General features: G+C 54.8%; 2 protein-coding genes across 2 annotated transcripts; one reads left to right on the forward strand and one right to left on the reverse strand.

The window, feature by feature from the left end:
• Positions 1 to 2,599: 2,599 nt before the first annotated feature.
• KVR01_009803 (uncharacterized protein) lies at positions 2,600 to 6,879 on the reverse strand. Its single transcript, XM_044782581.1, has one exon. The coding sequence runs from the start codon at positions 6,691 to 6,693 to the stop codon at positions 2,947 to 2,949; it is 3,747 nt and encodes a 1,248-aa protein (XP_044641051.1). The 5' UTR covers positions 6,694 to 6,879; the 3' UTR covers positions 2,600 to 2,946.
• A 475-nt stretch (positions 6,880 to 7,354) lies between these two features.
• On the forward strand, positions 7,355 to 13,603 carry KVR01_010094 (uncharacterized protein). The gene is made up of 2 exons (XM_044788124.1): positions 7,355 to 9,910; positions 9,965 to 13,603. The coding sequence occupies exons 1-2, from the start codon at positions 7,858 to 7,860 to the stop codon at positions 13,369 to 13,371; spliced, it is 5,460 nt and encodes a 1,819-aa protein (XP_044641342.1). The 5' UTR covers positions 7,355 to 7,857; the 3' UTR covers positions 13,372 to 13,603.
• Positions 13,604 to 17,855: the final 4,252 nt, after the last annotated feature.

The raw sequence follows: 17,855 nt of genomic DNA on the forward strand, positions 1-17,855 counted from the left end.
ACGGTCGTCTGTCCTTGCCCGATCCTGGGCCGTCTCGCAAGGTTTTTGTCTCACCGCATTGGCTGGCTCAGGCGCTGTTACGCGAACGACGACGGACACCAAGGCCCATCATCGTCATCACCCTCGTTCCCATGTCACGTTCTGCCATTACCGCCTTTGACAGGCTCGAGTCGCACCGGCGGCCCAGCACACTGTCTTTCCAATGCCATTCTCATGAATTTACTGTGGTATGCCCCGGCTGACAGTAGTCTACATATCTGTCCTTCTACCAGCACCCCCGTCAAGGCCGTCACCCTCGTCGCCCTAGCCAGACTGCCAGACCGGTGAGGGTGGCCCGGCCCTGGTACCCCAGATACTATCCCGGCTACATACTTAAGTATCTACCTCGTCCGCAGAAGGGGGGCCGGTCTTGCCCCTCTATTCGCCAATCTGCATGTCACCTTTCCCTTGCGGCCAGAACCTCCTTGCACCGTTCCAACGGGCCGGCGCGGCCTCTTATCATCTACACCCACAGCCGCTTGGGACAGCAAATATCGCTCACACAAACTAACCCAATCATCCTTGCCTTTTTGATGTGTCACTTGCGCTGTACCGCTTGTGTCTTCTGTTGCGTGCTGCTTTTTCCCGCAACTCCTGGCCGTGCATAATCCATTTGCTATTTTACAAAGACCGACTGTGCCGTCTTCAACGGAGGCTGAACGTTGACTTTCGCCAAGGGCGAACGGCCCAATCAAGAGTGTCCATGCTTTCAAGAGTCCGAGACAGCTCTCTCACCAATCATCCAACAACGTGCTCTCTGTATCGCTTCCTATTCCTCCGCATAGTGTCATCAATCAACTCGAGTCAATGCCACTGCCCGAAGCTTCCTTCCTGCTTCAGTCTCAACCCCAGGCCCCAACCTCCGGGATCCGATCAGTCTGGTCAGACTGCCAGGAGAATGAATGCCCGCCCAGGTCCACCTTCTCTGCCTTGTTTTGGCCTACCACGCACCGATGCTCTTCGGTGGACGGGAGAGTCCCCGGGCCCCTGTGCCTCTTTCGTCGTCACCGCCCTTTTCCTTATTTGTCGAGACAAACACGACCAGGAAAAGCGTATCCTGCCCGGGGAACTCTTCCCTTCTTGGTCCAGTCGAGACTCTTGGAGTCCAAGCGAATGGTGAAAAGTGTTGGGTGTATGCAAGGGCAGGGCCGTCGCGGAATCCGCCCCGGCTTCCAGATTGTTCTTGTTCTGCATCACAGGAATAGTTCAGCCAGCTCTTGTGCCTCACGGCTTCGATCCGCTCCATGGCTCGAAAGTGTCTTGTAGGTGTCATACTTCTGTCACAGCGTAAGTTTGATATCGGTCCTTTGTCCAGGCCACCCGCAGCTGTTCGAACTACATCATGGGAAAGCCCACTTTTCAACCATATGGACAGTCTCGGTCCACCCTGTTCATCTTAGTCTATTATTTGTGAACGCCGTCGGAGGTGGTGACCCGGAACCTCCCACGTCATGTCTCATCCTAGTTCTGGCAGTCTTTTACCGCACGGATGGAAGAATGTGTGCAGCGGCCGGAGTCAGGCCACGTTGATCCGGGATTGATACGTAGTGGTGGGAGGAAAAGCTCCTATGGCTCGCCATGCAGTTCTCAGCCAGTGCTCCTTCATCATGTCTCGCAAAGCCCCTGTTTTACCGAGCCTGATCTCAGGGTGCCAAAGTTCGTATCTTGGCTCGTACTGGTTTTTACAGCAGCTCGTGGTCGGGTTGCCGGCTTAAGATGGCTCTGCCGGTTTGCCCTTGGGGGCACTATTCAGATAGTTACTTACCCGGACGAGGACAGCAGTTTGATGACTGCATTGCCTCGTCCTGGGTGCAATTTGAATTCTACCGATTCAGAGCCTTCACCGTGTGCATGTATGATCTAGGAATGCATGAGGCCCCCCGGCTTCCAAGGCCTGGTAAAACATCTCGTAGATTTGCCATTGATATCTTCTTGCTTCCTCTTGCGTTGCTGGCGTTCAAAGTTAAAATTATACCTCTTGCAGTCCAGTTTGTCTCTCTAAGACCATCTGCAGCCTCACTGCTCGCAGCATGTTCTTCCTCTACTCACAACTCAACCGAAAGTTTGACTGGTGTAGACAACTCATAATAAAAATTCTGCTGTAGCATACAAACGCCCCTGTGCGTCGGTGGCCTTCTGAATGGACGGCGCCAAAAACCCATCCCAGTTGAGGAATGAGACCACGGCGGTGAGACCTGAGCAAAACCATGTGCTGGCGGCCAGTGGCTTCTGTATGCTTTGGGTAATTTGCTCTGCGAGAACAAATGAAAACTAGATGCAGGATGAATCACAGTGATATGTGTTCCAGCCAATGCGCTTCCCAGCTTGTGGCTATTCTCCGAGGCCATGCCCGAGAGAATATCCGTCCAGCCTGGGTTGAGGGGAGCGGGCTCGGCCAAGATGGAGCAAGTTGGGCGTGTGTAGAGGTTGTTTGCCCCTCTTTGATGATGAATTATCGTGGTCGGGTATACCGTCTACCTGCCAGTTGGCACAGAATTTGCCCCAACGGAACGGAAGAAACACGGTCGTGGTCGCATGTAGGGAAGGAAGCCTGAGGAACCCCTGGCGGCCAGAAGCCTTTCTGTTCTATTTCTTCGTACATCTGCCGTGACAGGCGACGAGGTACACTACTTTGATAAGCACGCGCGATGGGATATCTCTGTAAAATCAACTCCGTGCGCTGCCATGTGAGCGACCATACCAAAAAAACTCCAATAACCTTGCCGTGCTCTATGGGCATCCGCCCTTCCGTTCCAGCTAATAGCAAACAAGAGTGCACGCTCAAAATCTGTATGATCCCACGAGACCATCAACGCTCACTCATATCGGTCAATACAGACGCCAGTTCACTGACCTATGGGCCCTGTAGAACACACAATCAGAGCAATCCAGCCTGAATATTTGGGCTCAATCGGCCCAGACATTTGCCTCCAAATCAAACATCGGGTCTTCGACCTTCCGTGCTGCGCCCTGATTCAGAGCAGTCTCCTTCTCCTGCTTGCTGCAGGCGTCGTCTGCAGGGTTCTCTCCAGTGCCCATATCAATGCCCCATGTGTTGTCGAGGAACTTGTCCAGGTTATCAAGCACCAAGCTCACGTCGTCCACCGGCTCCACATTCTCCTGGTCCTCGAGCATGACCATCGCCGCGGGGACAGGGTTCTTTCCCACAAATTCAGGTCTGCATTCGGCCTTGTTTCCCTTCTCAGCAGCAAGCTCCAAGCCTCTCTTCCTGGTCTGTGAGGCTTGAATAAAAGCCTCTGCCATAGCACCAACTTCCGGGCTGGCAGTCACTGTTGGTTGAGACTCCAAAGGAAGCAGCCTCAAAGATCTCCGGCTTGGGTTCTTGCGCTTTGACATCGCCTCGAAGTGTTTCGCGAATTTCTGGTCGTAATCAGGGAGTCCCCCAGCTTCCACGGAAATCATCTCCATAGGAGGTGGAGAAGTCGCCCTCGTCGTCAGCTTCGGCATCCGCATCGTGCCAGTCTTGTTGCCTGATGGGTCGAAATAGGAGACTTCCTGTTCATCATAGATAGCGATACTTTCATCCAGTTCAAAATCAGTGAAGCACATCTCTTGTTCGCCAGGAAGCGGCGCGAAGTGCACTCGGCGATCTGCTTTGGGCTGCCCAGGTGTTTTGAAGAGTATGCCGGGCTTTACACTCGAAGGCCCGGAGAATTTTGTGTTGAATGCCGCTCGCTTTTTCACCGGCGAAGGCGACATAAAATCCGAAAACGCTCTGATGGACATGCCAAAGTCCTGAGCTGGAGGATTTGGTGCTGCAGGTGTCTTCGGCTCCCAAGGACTCTGTGGTTGCTGAGATATTGCCAGTGCTTTACCCGCGAGTATGCTCAAATCGGGTGTGCTTCCGGCGGTGTTGGTTAAGGTCGTTAGTGGGACAAACAATGGCGAGGCTAAGTCAGCCTTGTCATTCCATGGGCTTTGAATATCTGCTGCTGCCTCGCCCAGGCCATCAGAATGAAAACCTGGTCTTGTCTCGTTGCTTGGAGCCGGGGGTGCCACCCGCAAAGGGCTTGTTGCTACCTGTCCCCATGGATCTTGAATTTGCAGTTCTTCAGGGGCGATGGTCGGCTCGTCCAGAGAGCTAGAGCCATCGCTTCTGCTTGCAGGTTCTTTTGCTGCGCTCAAGGTCTGCAGGATAGGGACTGAGAGGTTCTCAACATAACGTGTATCCTCAAAAATGGGATTTTCATCAGACTTGGTCGGACCGCAAATCAAACCCAACGAGCACTTTGCGTCGTCCGACTTCTCGAGTGCTGCTTGAAGCTGTTGCGGTTCTTCGCTGGCTAAAATCTCATTATGCACTTCAAATCCATCCGCCGAGACGGTGGTGATTTGATTTGACAGGGGGCAGGGGAAGGCGGACACCTCTGCTTCTGTTTCCAGCTGCTCAGCAGGATTCTCCGTAGTCGTCGGCTCGGAACTGTGCGACAGGACGCCGAACTCAGCATATGCATCAATGATGGATCCCACACTAGCTTGGGTGTGCATTTGATCTTCGGGAAAACTTCTTGTAGCTGAATCTTCGGGAGGTTCGTTGGTGTGACCAACGAGGCCTGTAGAGCACATGCCGACGGGCGTGCTTTTGACCTTTTGGTAGGGCGTGCCAGCTGCGTCGAGAGTGACAGGTGGCAGACACTTTGCATTGGTAAGTGCTGACCTGTCAGAACCTATCTGCTGATGTGCCGCTTCTTCGGGGCCGACGGCTGCTTCCAGGTTCGCAATGACAGCTGTTATGTCTTGTGTGTTGACAGAAGTTGACCATTCCGGATCGGATGAGCCGTCCACGCCATATTCTACAATCAACATACTATCCGACTTCTTCATGGTATCTTGTTCCGAGGCAGAGACTGGAATCCGGTCTTCAGTGTCGAGATAGGTCGACCATTCCGAGTCCGACTGGGAACAGCCATCCCCCTGCGGAAAGGACCGAGGTTGTTCAAGTCCCCAGGGCTCACTCGCAATTGCGAGCTGCACCACTTTTGCCGAATCAGTTCCAGCATCAGGCTCAACCTTCGCGATGGATTCAACCGCCATCTTTGCCTCATCATTCACCTTGTGCTCGTCCGTAGGTTGGTTCTGCTGATCTGGCTGGTTTTGACTTGACGCGCTGCCTTGGTCCACGGCTGGTGACAAAGCTGGATCTCTGCACATTCTCGAGAGCTCGGTTGAGAAAATTTGATTCACTTGAGAGTTCTTTCCCGTCACAATTGTTGGACCGAAACCAATGGGCGCAGCCTGGTCGTCACCAGGGGCGGACTGATCTTGTTGCTCATCCATCTTGGTTGAATTGAGCTGTAGTGCAGATTGATTCAGCGCAGCCTTCCCCTTGGAAACGCTGATTGATATCCCATGCTCATTTGCACCTGTGGGTATTCTGGCTCTCTTGTGAAAAAGAAAGCTGCTGTCCTGTTGGGCCGAAGATTGAGCGGCCAAGTTTTGGGGTAAGAACATCGATTCCACGGTCGACGTATTTGGAAGAGGCTGATCCAGTGGTGACTCTGACTGCTTGGTGGCCCAGTTTCGGGGGCTTACATCCATGCTATCGAATGCTGCAACATGAGAACCTGCTCCGCTCCCATCATGATCCGAACCTCGACTGGGCGATGACTGAGCTGCCTGTAGCTTCCTGGGCTTCGCTCGCGCACTTGACGAAGTGCTGCGCTTTTTCATCGGTCGAGATTTGCTCATGGTGGCCTTGATCCGCCGAGTGGGCGACCGATTCCTCATCCGGGATGCCGAGACCATGGCAGAAGTGTATCTAGCTGTGGAAGTAGGCGTAGTGGCCGGCAGAGACAACTCGTCGTCAGAGTTATCATAGGCATAAAAGAGCCATTTCGCCCCATGGGGCGTCATTGCCATGGGCTTCTTTGCCATTGGTGGAGTATTTGAACTAGATGGCCTTGTATGGTCATCTGCTGCAAGCTCGTCGTCCGGCGGAGATGAATTCCGCAGGAATTGAGCGACCATCTGAGAGGCATGTCGCTGACGAGTCTGGAGACCTTTGGGTCGGGATACGCCACGACTTGGAAAGTCATCCGGACTAGAAGTTCGATTGTTGGCAGACCTTGGCTTCTTCCGATCTCGTTTGTGCAACCAAGTCGAATCTGCAGACCTCTTCCTCGCAGTAAACTTTTCATCCTTGTCGTCCTCATGTGACTGCCAGAATGGATCCTTTGAGGCAGATGTGCTCTTAACTGCTGCTCTCCAATTCTTGACACGACTGTAGTCTTGTTCGTCCATGTACGGGTTCTTCTTTGCCGATGGTGGATTCGTGGTCTCAGGGCTTGGCAAGGGATATAGACTCGTGCCCTGGGTATCAGGGAGGTCCTCTTCGGAGACAGCAGTCTGTCTCGGATGTGTGGGCTGATCCTTGCATGGATCGGCTCGCGTTGACCTCCATGGGTTGTTCCAGTGCTTCCTGTCGAAGGGGCCGCGAAGGGCTGCAGATATCAAGATCGGCACATTTCCAGACAAGAAGTCGATAGCCTTCTTCTCGATATGCAGGCGTCGATGCAGGGGGCCCTCGTAGTGGTCGTCTTCGGAGCCTGAGTAGAAGCCATCTTCGTCCTTGTCGTGCACAGCTTCACAGTAAAGGGGCTCATCGCTGAGCTGATGAAAGGGCACCGGCGGCATGTTGACGACGGTATTCCCCAAATGTCCGGCTACAGTGGGGCACAATCCGCGACGGCATCGGTGCTGTCCTGTTTGTCAATAGTAGGGAGAGGAGGGGAGAGCTCTCATGGTGGCGAGAATGGCGGACAAGAGGGAGAACAGCACAAATCAGGCAGAGGCGGAAAGCTCAGGCCCGGCGGAGCTCAAATGGAGACAGGCGCGGTTGCAAAGAGCAACACGCGCTTTCCCTAAGCCACTTTACGCGAAAAACACGCGCTACTGGTGCACTGACCACAACTTGGCCATGCGAGCACTCCAGAACCCTGCCACCTCCAAAAGTACCTAGGTACCTGCCCAGGTATCCTCGAACAAGCGAAGTCCTTTGTCCAACGAGGAAAGACGCCAGGCCTGCATATGATCTAATCGCAGATCTGCAACGAAAGAAGCTGGGCATGGCTGACCTATAGTAGTCTGAGGAACTGAAGGTACGGCCGCATGGCCGGTGACAACACGGCCCGTTTCGAGGCCACGCCCTCACACAGAGGGGCAGGGCGCCAAAGAGCGGGTTGCCGTGACAACAACCGGCCCGCAACCCAATCACGTCTCCAGCGAGGTTTGTGTTTTGCAGAAGTGCGGCTTGCAACCCAAAATGCTTTGCTTCGGGCAATGAGATACAAACTTGCTTGGGCAGTCAGAGCTCCACCCTCTCTAAACCACAACGCGGGATCTCCCTGACGGACGGGTCGAAATTATTCCTCCAACATACAAAGAACAGGACTGCGCAGCCTGCAGCCATCTGACCATCAACTTCCTTTACAGTATCAATTGCCAGGGCCGCATCGCCAATTTGTTGTTTCTGTCAATCGCAGGCGACTCCACCACCACCGTACTGTATACAGTGCCAACACACCCTGCAAGCGACTGCATGACCCGCTTGATCGCAGAACAGATACCCAGCAAGGTATCCGCAGTCCGAGGCTGGCCCATTCTCAGCGCGTCACCACCCTGTCACCCTGTGCACATCTTCAATCGCACACATCGCGAGGCAGCGACCAACGTTGGCTGCATCTCTCCGCCACTATCTGACCGTGCCTCTCTGATTGATCGCGACGGCCATACGGACTTCATGGGTGCGAGCTGATCTTGACGCGACAATCAGCCCAGCTGTGGGAGCCAGCCGAAACCATGTCGTCGCATGCCTGGCTTGACTCTCTATCCGAGGACTGGCCCTCGGAGCCAGACTCTCCCGCCAACTCCAAGCCCCCAACCAGGAACGGCACAACGAAATCGAGTATCAGGGCCAGCGGAACCAAGATTCCACGCCCATCCAGTGGCCATAGCGCTAGTAGAAGGTTGTCGGCTACACCTAATCGGAACAGCAGCGCTGCGCTCAACGAGCGGAGCCCCAGCGACATTAACGTTCCCGCACAGCTGTCCAAGCGGACTCCATCGAAACTCTCTCACGAGGTCAGGTCTCATCTCCCTCGAGGCCGCACGGCGAGCAGGTCCATATCTGGCATATCTTGCTCTCCAGCAGGATCTGTTGTCCACAACACCGTTCACCGCCAGTCACTCAGCTCATCGCCCGACAAGAGGAAATACGACACTCCAGAATGGAAGCGAAGACTGATTTACGGCGAATGTGCATATGGTGAGAAACTTGACCTGTTCACTTCCGCTGGGACCGGACTCGAGGGCATGTTCAAGCCCCCGGTCCCCGTAAAGTCGGCTTCTGGCCTTGCAGATGAAGACCGCAGTAACTTGCAGAGGAACAACACAACATTACCTTCTAGTCCACCAGAAATCGCAGGGAACTATTCCAACTACGAGGTCTTCTCTGATCGATACTCGGAACAGGAATTGCCCGAGCCCATTGGAGCAACCCAGTCCAAGGGCCGCTCGGTCAGGTATAAGCTAGCCGACGAGGCGGAATCCGACGCGAGCGAGCTCAGCGACATGTCGGTTCGACGACACGTGCCACATATAAACGCACAAGCAGATAGCAGCCGGTCCTCAGCACAATTCCTGGCCCCAGCCACTGCCGGTGCCGAGTCGCGGAAAACCAGCAGTCAAAGTGCGGCACGCCATGAGGACTTCAGTCCCATCTTCATCGGTAGGCGGGGGGCCGAAGATGGCAAGAATGACTTTTCTGCGCTGGATCTATCACCTTCAGTCCTGTATGAGCGTCTTGAGAGGCTCCAGAAGGACCGGGCCCGCACAAGCGGCTCTGAGCACGGTCACTCATCCACCGCAGGAGGCAGGTCCCAAGGAACAGCAGCCACAGATGGTGTTCAGCGACTTGGCAGCTATGTCAACATCCGTAGGGGTGGTCAGTCGGCTGAAGGCTCCTTTCAGCATCGCGTCTTGACACCAGCATTGGGTAACACGTCAGATATGCTCCCGGAGGAATCTCTCCAAGCAAGCACTCCTAAACAATTTCCGAGCCTACGCGGCAACAAGCCAGACTTGCAGGATATGTCATCTGGGACGCCGATTGTGCCCGCTCCGCCGTTTCCGAGCCCGGAAAAGAAGCAACTTCGTGCGCAGGCCAATGGTGCCAGTCCCCTGAAACTTTTTGGGCCGTACGATACCTTCACAAACCAAATCTTGGTGAGGCGAATCAGTCAGTTCGAAGACCCAAACATGTCGCCCACATCAGAAAAGCCTCCAGTCCTTGGTAAACAACCCTCTCTGGGAACTACGTCGAAGAATACTACGGATGCGGACATCAGACCGCAATCGAGTGAGGAAGATCCAGAACCGAATTCGGGCCAGCGTAAAAGGCAGACTAGGTCTGTCAGCCAGTTTGGGGCAGGAGAGCTTGATGGCTTTGAATTTGACGAGGACTTCTCCCGTCTTTCAAATGATTCTGACGATGAGTTTCTTGTGCATCGGTCGGTGACATTCGATGGCACAGCGGACTCCTCGCCTTCAGGAACCGCCAATATCTCCATTGCAAAACGACGGCAGCAACCGGAAAACATCTCCTCGGCAAACTTCAGAACACTCTCGGGGGCCGCCTCGCGAGCTGCATCTGCTCTGCTGGCAGCAACCCCAAAACACCAGATCCACGACCATGAGTACAAGAGACCGCGAACATCACCTACCAAAGACCCGACACCCAAGCGCAGAAGAACTTTGCACGAGTCTGACATCTCATTCGGGGCTGGAGACGAGCATATGCTAGAATCAACACAGACCACGCACCAACATATGCAAGTGGTCATTGGGAGGAAGCGTAAGGACGCTCGCCCTGGCGAAATGCAGCAGAAAGCTAATGCCGAAGTTCTAGCTTCTCGCAAGGTCCTCCGCGTTCGAACTCCGACCCCAAGTCCAAGCCAGAGGTCGTCAGTCCAAAAAGAACAGCACCCTTACGATCAGTTACACGTTCCCGACAGTGACGGTGCGAGACGTGTTCGGAAAGGAATGCAGAAGGCCCAGCATCAACCCAAATTCCCTGCCGGTGGAGGCAGGAAGCCGTCCATCAGAACAGAAGACTTCATCAACGAGGCCCACCGCATCATGGCAGCTATCAGAGGAGAGAATGGTACGCGTAGTGGCCTCACAAGCGTCGAAGAGTCCGAGTCGGAGAACACTAGGCAGGACATCCGGGAGCCAGCTTGGCCAGATTCTTCGTTTCAAGAGTCCACTCGAGAACCATTTTCTCGACCGCCAAGCCGTGACGGAAAGCCCATTCCGAGGGCCATCAATCGACAACAAAATCCTGACCTAGTGAACCATTTGAAGAAGTACGAGGAGCATAGCGACATGGGTGATATCATCGCCTCATCTCTACGGTCACTCGGTGTCTCTAAGGAAGATATTCAGGCAGTACAAGCTCTGGAGTACCGCTCACATAGCTCCATGTCGGAGGCATCTGAGCACAGCGTCTTGCGGCATAATGAAATTGTCAGCGACCCACCCAACATACGCATTTCTGAGAATCCTCATCGCTATGAACATACTACTTCAGCTGAACAGGCACAGCAATTTCGAGACCGACTCCCCTCTCACAGTTCAGGCTCCGAATCCGGCATTTCTACGGGACAGTCAGTACGAACTGGTTCCTCCCGGGGCTCAGATACTAGGAGGACCATCGCACCACAAAGTGTGTCACATCTCATTCCTGACCAGGTCGGCAACATGATTTTAGATAGACAGCGAAACGTTTGGGTGAAAAGCAACAAGGTACATGCGACCCGCACGAAGAGAAGCAACACTCTCGCCTCCGAGAACAGTGAGGACGACCCGTTTGCCGATATTCCCGATTTGACTGTGGATGCGACGAGAGAGCTGCAAAACCTGAAAGATAAACAGACTCGGCAAAGTGAATCTGGCAAGCAGTTCTTTGGTCCAGATAAGTTCACGGGGAGTCCAGAACAGTCAGTGCGAGGCCAGTCTCTCAAGTCCATTCTTGTTAGAGATTTTGCGGAGAAGCCAAGCAAGAACGGATCCATGCGATCGACCAGTAGACTTATAAGCAAGTTTGCTGAAGCCGAAAATGAGGATGTCGAGCACGAGATCACAATTCACGAAGACCGGCTGGAAGAGTCGTCACCTCGGCGACGAATGACCATCAGCTTTTCTTCCCCAATTGCATCCATCATACAAGATGTGGTTTCCGGAAGCGGCCCCGAAGAAAACAACACCAGTATGTTCGAACAATCTGTGGCAGACATACTCCAGTCAAAAGGGAGGCACAGCCGCCGTGCTACTCCCCATCACTCTCTCAACAGTCACAGCGGGCCACGACCACGAAATTCGTCAAGTGCACCATCACGCCACATGTCGGTCAAAGGAGCGTCATTTGTACCTCGACCGGTATCGGTCATCGAGGAGGAGAGTGATGAGAAGAGCTTCGCGGATAGAACACAACTGAGCAAGGGCGGGGGCCGGAGCATTACGGAAGAGAAGCCTCCTCAAAGTCGCCAGGCAAGTGTGAGCATAATGTTCAAAACACCTGGTCGGCCCAAATCAAGACTTCGACCAGACAATGCGGAAACACTCAGCCATCAAATCGGCAATCTGTCACTGAGTCCCATATCCGACTTCACTGCACACCAGGACCGCTCGTATGCCTTTGAGGTGAGCTACCTTGTCGAGGACCAGAATCTTGTCACGGGCGACACCACGCGGAAGCGCATGTCCCAGACAGTCCGTCATCTGGTCAGCAAACTTGCGGAGGTTGAACCATTTGAGCCGTATTGGGAGGACTTGAAAGAGATCGCACTCCGTGAGAAGGACCTGGGAAGTTTGCACACGCTAGACCGGTTTTGTGGAAGCCTTGTCAAAATCGATGCCTCGCACAATACGATCAGGGCTTTGGATGGCATCCCATCAACCACTCGCGAGCTGACCATCACCCACAACCTGCTTAGTGAGCTGACTGCTTGGGATCGACTGGGAAACTTGCAGTACATTAACGTCTCGAACAACGACATCAAGAGTCTCTCAGCGTTCAACGGTTTGGTCCATCTGCGTGGCTTGGTCGCAGACAATTGCGGGTTGGCAAATCTGGACGGGGTCAGGTTCCACGACTCACTGTTGACCTTGCGAGCCAGGGGAAATTCCATTGAGAAGCTCAATTTCGACGGTACGAATCTGCAAAGGCTGACCAGCCTTGATCTGGAGAGCAACAGGATACGGGAAATCGAGAACCTGCACGAGCTTTCCTCCTTGACCTATCTCAACCTGAAAGGGAATCAGCTGGTCAAGTTCAGCTCCGCCGAGCCACTCGTGCTGAAACACTTGATCATCAGCGACAACAAGCTGAGAAAGGTTGATGTCACCTCGATGCCCCGCCTTCACCTGCTGTATGCGGATCGCAACAAGCTTACAACAGTCGCTGGCCTGTCTCGAGTGCCGCATCTGGACAGTCTATCGCTTAGGGAGCAGGGCGGTTCAAAGCCTTTCGACTTGGCCTTCTTGGAGACTGCGTACGAGGTTCGGAAGCTGTTCCTTTCGGGGAACCACCTGGGGCTCTTTGACCCGCCACGCGACTTCCTCAACCTTCAGCTCCTGGACCTGGCGAACTGCGGCCTGCAACGTCTACCTGATAACCTAGGACAACTAATGCCCAACCTACGTGTGGCCAATCTTTGCTTCAACGGGCTGTCTGATGTCAGTGGTCTCTCGAGCATCCCACGACTCAAACGGCTGTTGCTTGCAGGCAATCGGCTGGCCAACGTGAAACCCCTGCTCGGCGTCTTGGGCCAGTTCCCCTGGCTGACAGAGGTCGACTTACGTGACAATGTGATCACACAGGGCTTTTATCCTCCCATGCGCGTAGTTCTCCAGGATGGAGAAACGCAAACAGCCGACATCTTCAAGCTTCCTGATGCGGACCCTGAGCGGGATGCAAGGTATTGCCGTCGCCTGGATATGGAGACACGGATCCAGCGGCGAGTATACGAACGGAAATGTGTGCAGTCGTGTAAACATCTGCAGAAGCTGGACGGACTGCCAGCGAATAAGAAGATAAGGCATATAAGAGATGTGGTCTGGAAGAACATGGCGCTGAGAGGAATGCTGCTTCAGCCCGACGGTTTGCCGTTCGACTTATCTCAGTACGAGCTCGAGAAGGAAGAAGACCCCACTTCGTATGTCAGTGATGACGGTGGCGAAAGCGAGAAGGGCAAGGCGAAGTGCGCTGTCGATGAGAGTGGACGCTGGGGCATCGAGGATAGCTTTGCGGGCTGATGCGCTACATGCCACCAGCGGCAATTGTCAGTCTCATCATCAAGCAGAATGGGCGTTTGGTGTTAGGGACTTAGCATGCCATTTTTATTTACGGTCAAGGCAAGGGTTCAATATCCTGTGTGTTTCCTGGGTGGTAGCACGCTGTCTTGGTTTACGAGCATACAGATATGTACATATATTGGGATTACAGGCGCGTGGGTGCTTGAGCTACCGCGATGGGTGTTCATCATGATAATAATGAGTATAATGGGTCCTCGAGCCCGACATTGCTGTCCACACATGTATGCCTGGAGCGGCCCACCTCCCTCGCGAGCCAAGCCACAATGCGAGGTAAATGCACTCGGAATCATTCTCTATCTGGCCATTGAGCAGCCACAGAGACAGGCTATGGACAACTTGCGCGGCCTCTGGGGAGCGATCTATCTGTCTGGGGCCGGCACAAGCAACAGACCGAACAGACCGTACATTGCCAAACGTTCAGACTGAGGCACCCCTTCTGGTGGGTGCATCCTAGACCATGCAGAGCGTCCAGAAACCACAAGGCAGCATGCTCACCCACTAGGAGGAGCCTTGGGGCGATGGGACAGGCGGACTCTCGCAGTGTCCCGCAGCAACACCCTCGCCCGTTAACTCCTCCGGGCCGCTCGGCTGTCCTCGGTCTTGCGACCCAGTCACTGCGCGGCGACCACCCTCCTGTTACACGGCCAAAATACCGTTGGTAGGCATCTCTGGCGTCATCGAGACGTCGGCCGCCCACACTCGTCAAACCACCTAGGAGGGGCGAGGACGCGCGAACTACACAGGAACTGAGGTGCGCCGTGGACCAAAAGTCACTCGGCCGGTTCCCCAAGCCCCGGGAGGCGATATTTGGGGTTGGTGATGGTGAGGGGGATGGGTGGCTTGGAGGGGGCAGGAGGCAAGCGTGTCTTGGACGTTTGAGCAGGGGATGGGCGAAAGGAGGATGGGAGGGGGTATGGGCGAAGCAAGCACCATTACGACGGCGGCTGGTGCTCTGGGGAGACGGGAGATGTGGGTGGAGGACTACAATGTTGTTAGGAGGACCCTTGCGTGTGTTCACGTTCGAAACAGGCAACGTTGATCATAGGTTCGTTCCCTTTTGATCTGACAGCCACAAATCACGACGGCGGTCATGTGGATGTGACTGACGCTGGGATTCTACCAGCTGCTACTGCTCGCGCCTGTTGGAACTTCAGGGTTCGACGGGTGCCAAAAAGCAGTGATGGTGTAGGGACGCGACGAGCCGCCCAGCGCATTCTACCAAGTACCCTGGGCAAGCGCAGCTTGAGGAGGCAGGACCAGGAAGCCATCCTCCCCGCGTGTCCCGGGTGGCGGGCTAGCCGGGTGCCCTTTGGAGGGGAGAAGGGTGGCTCTGCCTTATCAATCACGAGCTGGCCGCGTCAGGAGGGAGGGGCGAGATGTCTTGATCTACCCCGGCCGAGAGGACATTCAGATGAGACAGAGGATGGAGATATGCAGATGGGTAGGCTCCGTTTCGAGTCGCGACGTGTGGTGGCCGCCTCTGCGAACACCTTTCTTGCAGACATATGCACGCCGGCCCTCCTTGGTTGATCTCGGGCCCTGCATGACCATAGATCATAGAGCATACTGTTGGTCCACAGGGGTGTGTACGGTTTGCGTGCATGTGTAGCTGGCTTCAAAGTTGTCGTTTTGTCTACCTACGTGCCTTCCCCCAGCAACCTGGGCTGGCTGGCCATCACGCACGCCCCCTTGTGTCGTAAATATGCTCATGTGTGATGGACTGTGGTAGAATATGTGTGTGTGTGTGTGTGTGTGTGAGGGGAGCAAATAGGCAGTGCGAGGGCACATGTGCATCCCATGAAGCATCATCGCTTTCGTAATAAACCCACGACCCTTCGGTGGCATGTGGTCGACGCGAGGGAGGGAGTCGGACGACTTTGCTCATTGCCACTTGTGTGCTATACAGTAAGCCCTTGAGAGGCTCGACAACAAGCCCCATCGAGGGACGGTTCAAACTCTAATGTCGTAAAAGGGTTGGCGTGCGATCAGCAGTGGACCCCGGCTCCCAATATAGAAGGGTAGCTCGTGGTCCACCACGGGCGAGAGAGGGAGGGAGAGAGAGCTGCGAGGTGCCGGTGACTTCATGGGACATATACAGTACATCCAAATCCTACATGTAGCCTAGCAACTTGCATATTGTTCAGACAGGTCGGGCGGCTGGCGCGGCCTGCAGTCGACAGGGACCGCAATGTACTGTGTACGATGGCAAAGGAAGACACTAAATATGAACCGTCTTATTCTGGTGTTGTCACCGTCCCCAGGAATGGGTACGCGGACATTTGTGCGGACAAGCGCGGACGTAAAGCTCCTTTTTCCCAGGAGGCATAACCATGTAAAGCGGAGAGATACTTAAAGTATCCACGGCGGTTATCACATCTGGGGTGGCTGCTGGTCTGCTGGTGACACACAGGTAGTCTGCTGGAGCACTCGCATGCGTTTCAGAACCCAAGAGTCAAGGGGATCGGCGTCCTATGTCGCCGCTCACAGAGATGACGCGCATCGACAACCACATTTGAATCTTGAATCTTCACGATCGTCGCGTGCCGATGGGGCATCTCACGTGTCTGCACCCAAGGCTCGAAATGCACTGCGCTTCGCCCGCGGGATGAAAATGCTGCGAGCCTTTAACATCACCATGACGACTGGCCCACTCCGCCGCGGGCTGCATCTCCACGGGCGTGCAGGCCAATCTCGATTTGTCGGTCGCCTTTTTTGAAAGCTCGCGAGCTCTACTGTGGTACACCCAGCTCCAGCTCCAGCTCCACCTTGTTCATCTCATCGTGGCCGGCCTCCCGTCACAGTCGTGCATACATCCGGGGCCGGGGCCTCGAAAAGGAGGGAGGGCGGACTGACTGATTTGACGCCGTGTCGGACCACCTGGTGGGCGTATGCAGGTCGTTCTGCTTTGGGAATGGCCCGGCTTGCCCTTCTTCTCGACCAGACTTGGGGCATGGGTAAACCTGCCCTCAGGCGGGAGTTGGTAGGGAGTTGGGGTGGGGCGTGGATGTGGTTGCAGTTGCAGTTGCAGTCACCATTGCCCCAGGTGCCTGGGCCCAGGGTAGAAGAAGCAAGATGCGACTATCAAATCGGTGGGATTCCCTGCGCCCGAGCCACGGGCCAGTCAGTCAGGTTTGGTCTGGTCTGGCCTGCTCCTTGGCCGTGATAATTGTGGGCTCGACAGAATCCTGGGGCCCCGGATTCTACATGTAAGCTAGACATGTAGATACATTCCTAGGCATGTTAAGCGACCAAGAGGTCCGGGGACGAGGCACATCATAACGCCCCCCCCCCCGAGCCTCCTGGGGCTCAGTAGACACGCACTGGCTGCAGAGCTCATCGTGATCGCCGGCCCGCCTCCACGATATCATAATATGGCCTGCGCCGGGCAGGTTCCGTACGGTAGGTATCACGACCGGCACCCAGCCACGTCTCGACGGCTTGTGGCGGCCTAAGGAAATCATATCACGCTCGGGTCAAGATGGTGGTGACACAAAGCACACAGAAATTCAGCTTTGCTATATTGCCGGGGCCTCGGGACGACCAAGCAATACGCCAACTGCCCAACAAACCCAGACATACACTCCTAGATGGGAAATGCCGGAGCCATTACGGAGAGCTTTCGCAACTCCGTGTGAGATGTGAGCTGTCAGATCCGCCCCAGACCCAAGGGCACGATCCTATGGCCGGCGACAGAGCCAGTAGTCCACTACAATAGCAGCACATGCCAAACAGAGGCACGAGGGGCACGGATCTTGGATTGGGGCAGGGGGTGGGTGGGTGGGTGGCCGCATTATCTTGGCGTCTCTCACTCTGTGACGAGGAGCGAGAGACACGGGTGCGTACTCAGGCGATCCGAATGTCTGTCAGGCTGTCGCCCATCCAGGCTCACTGTGTTGGGCATGTTGGCATGCTAGCCATTGCGGACTTTAAATCCTGAAAAAAGTGAGCTGTCGCCTTTACTAACGACCCAACCTATGTCAGAGTCTGACACTTGGATATTGAGGGCTGCCACCCACGAATCACGTCTAACCGAGGTTCTCCGAAGAGGGCAAGTCAACGCGAGGCGAGCGCACGCAGTCGGCTTTTGCTGAGGTTCGGAGGTTCCAGGGCGATCAGCTAGGATCATTTTACGCAGCCTCGTATTGCAGTAGAAGTAGTAACGTGAGCCAATATGGGTGCCTGCAAAAGAAAGGGATTCTGTAGCAAATACGACTGACGGACTATATGGCACAAGCAGCACGCACTGAGACGACATGCAAGTGACAGGTCAACCTAGGCAGGGTTGGAGGAGAGCATAATCCGGGGTGGCAGTGGTGGGTGCTTACTGTGTAGTGTAGTTGGACTGGACGGGACCACCAACCCGCACATGTGGATGAACCTGCCTTCCTAGGTGCCCGGGCAACTAGTAAAAGGAGGGTTGCACG

Source organism: Diaporthe batatas (genome assembly GCF_019321695.1).
Source record: "Diaporthe batatas strain CRI 302-4 chromosome Unknown Contig00012, whole genome shotgun sequence".
NCBI classification, from domain to species: Eukaryota; Fungi; Ascomycota; class Sordariomycetes; order Diaporthales; family Diaporthaceae; genus Diaporthe; species Diaporthe batatas.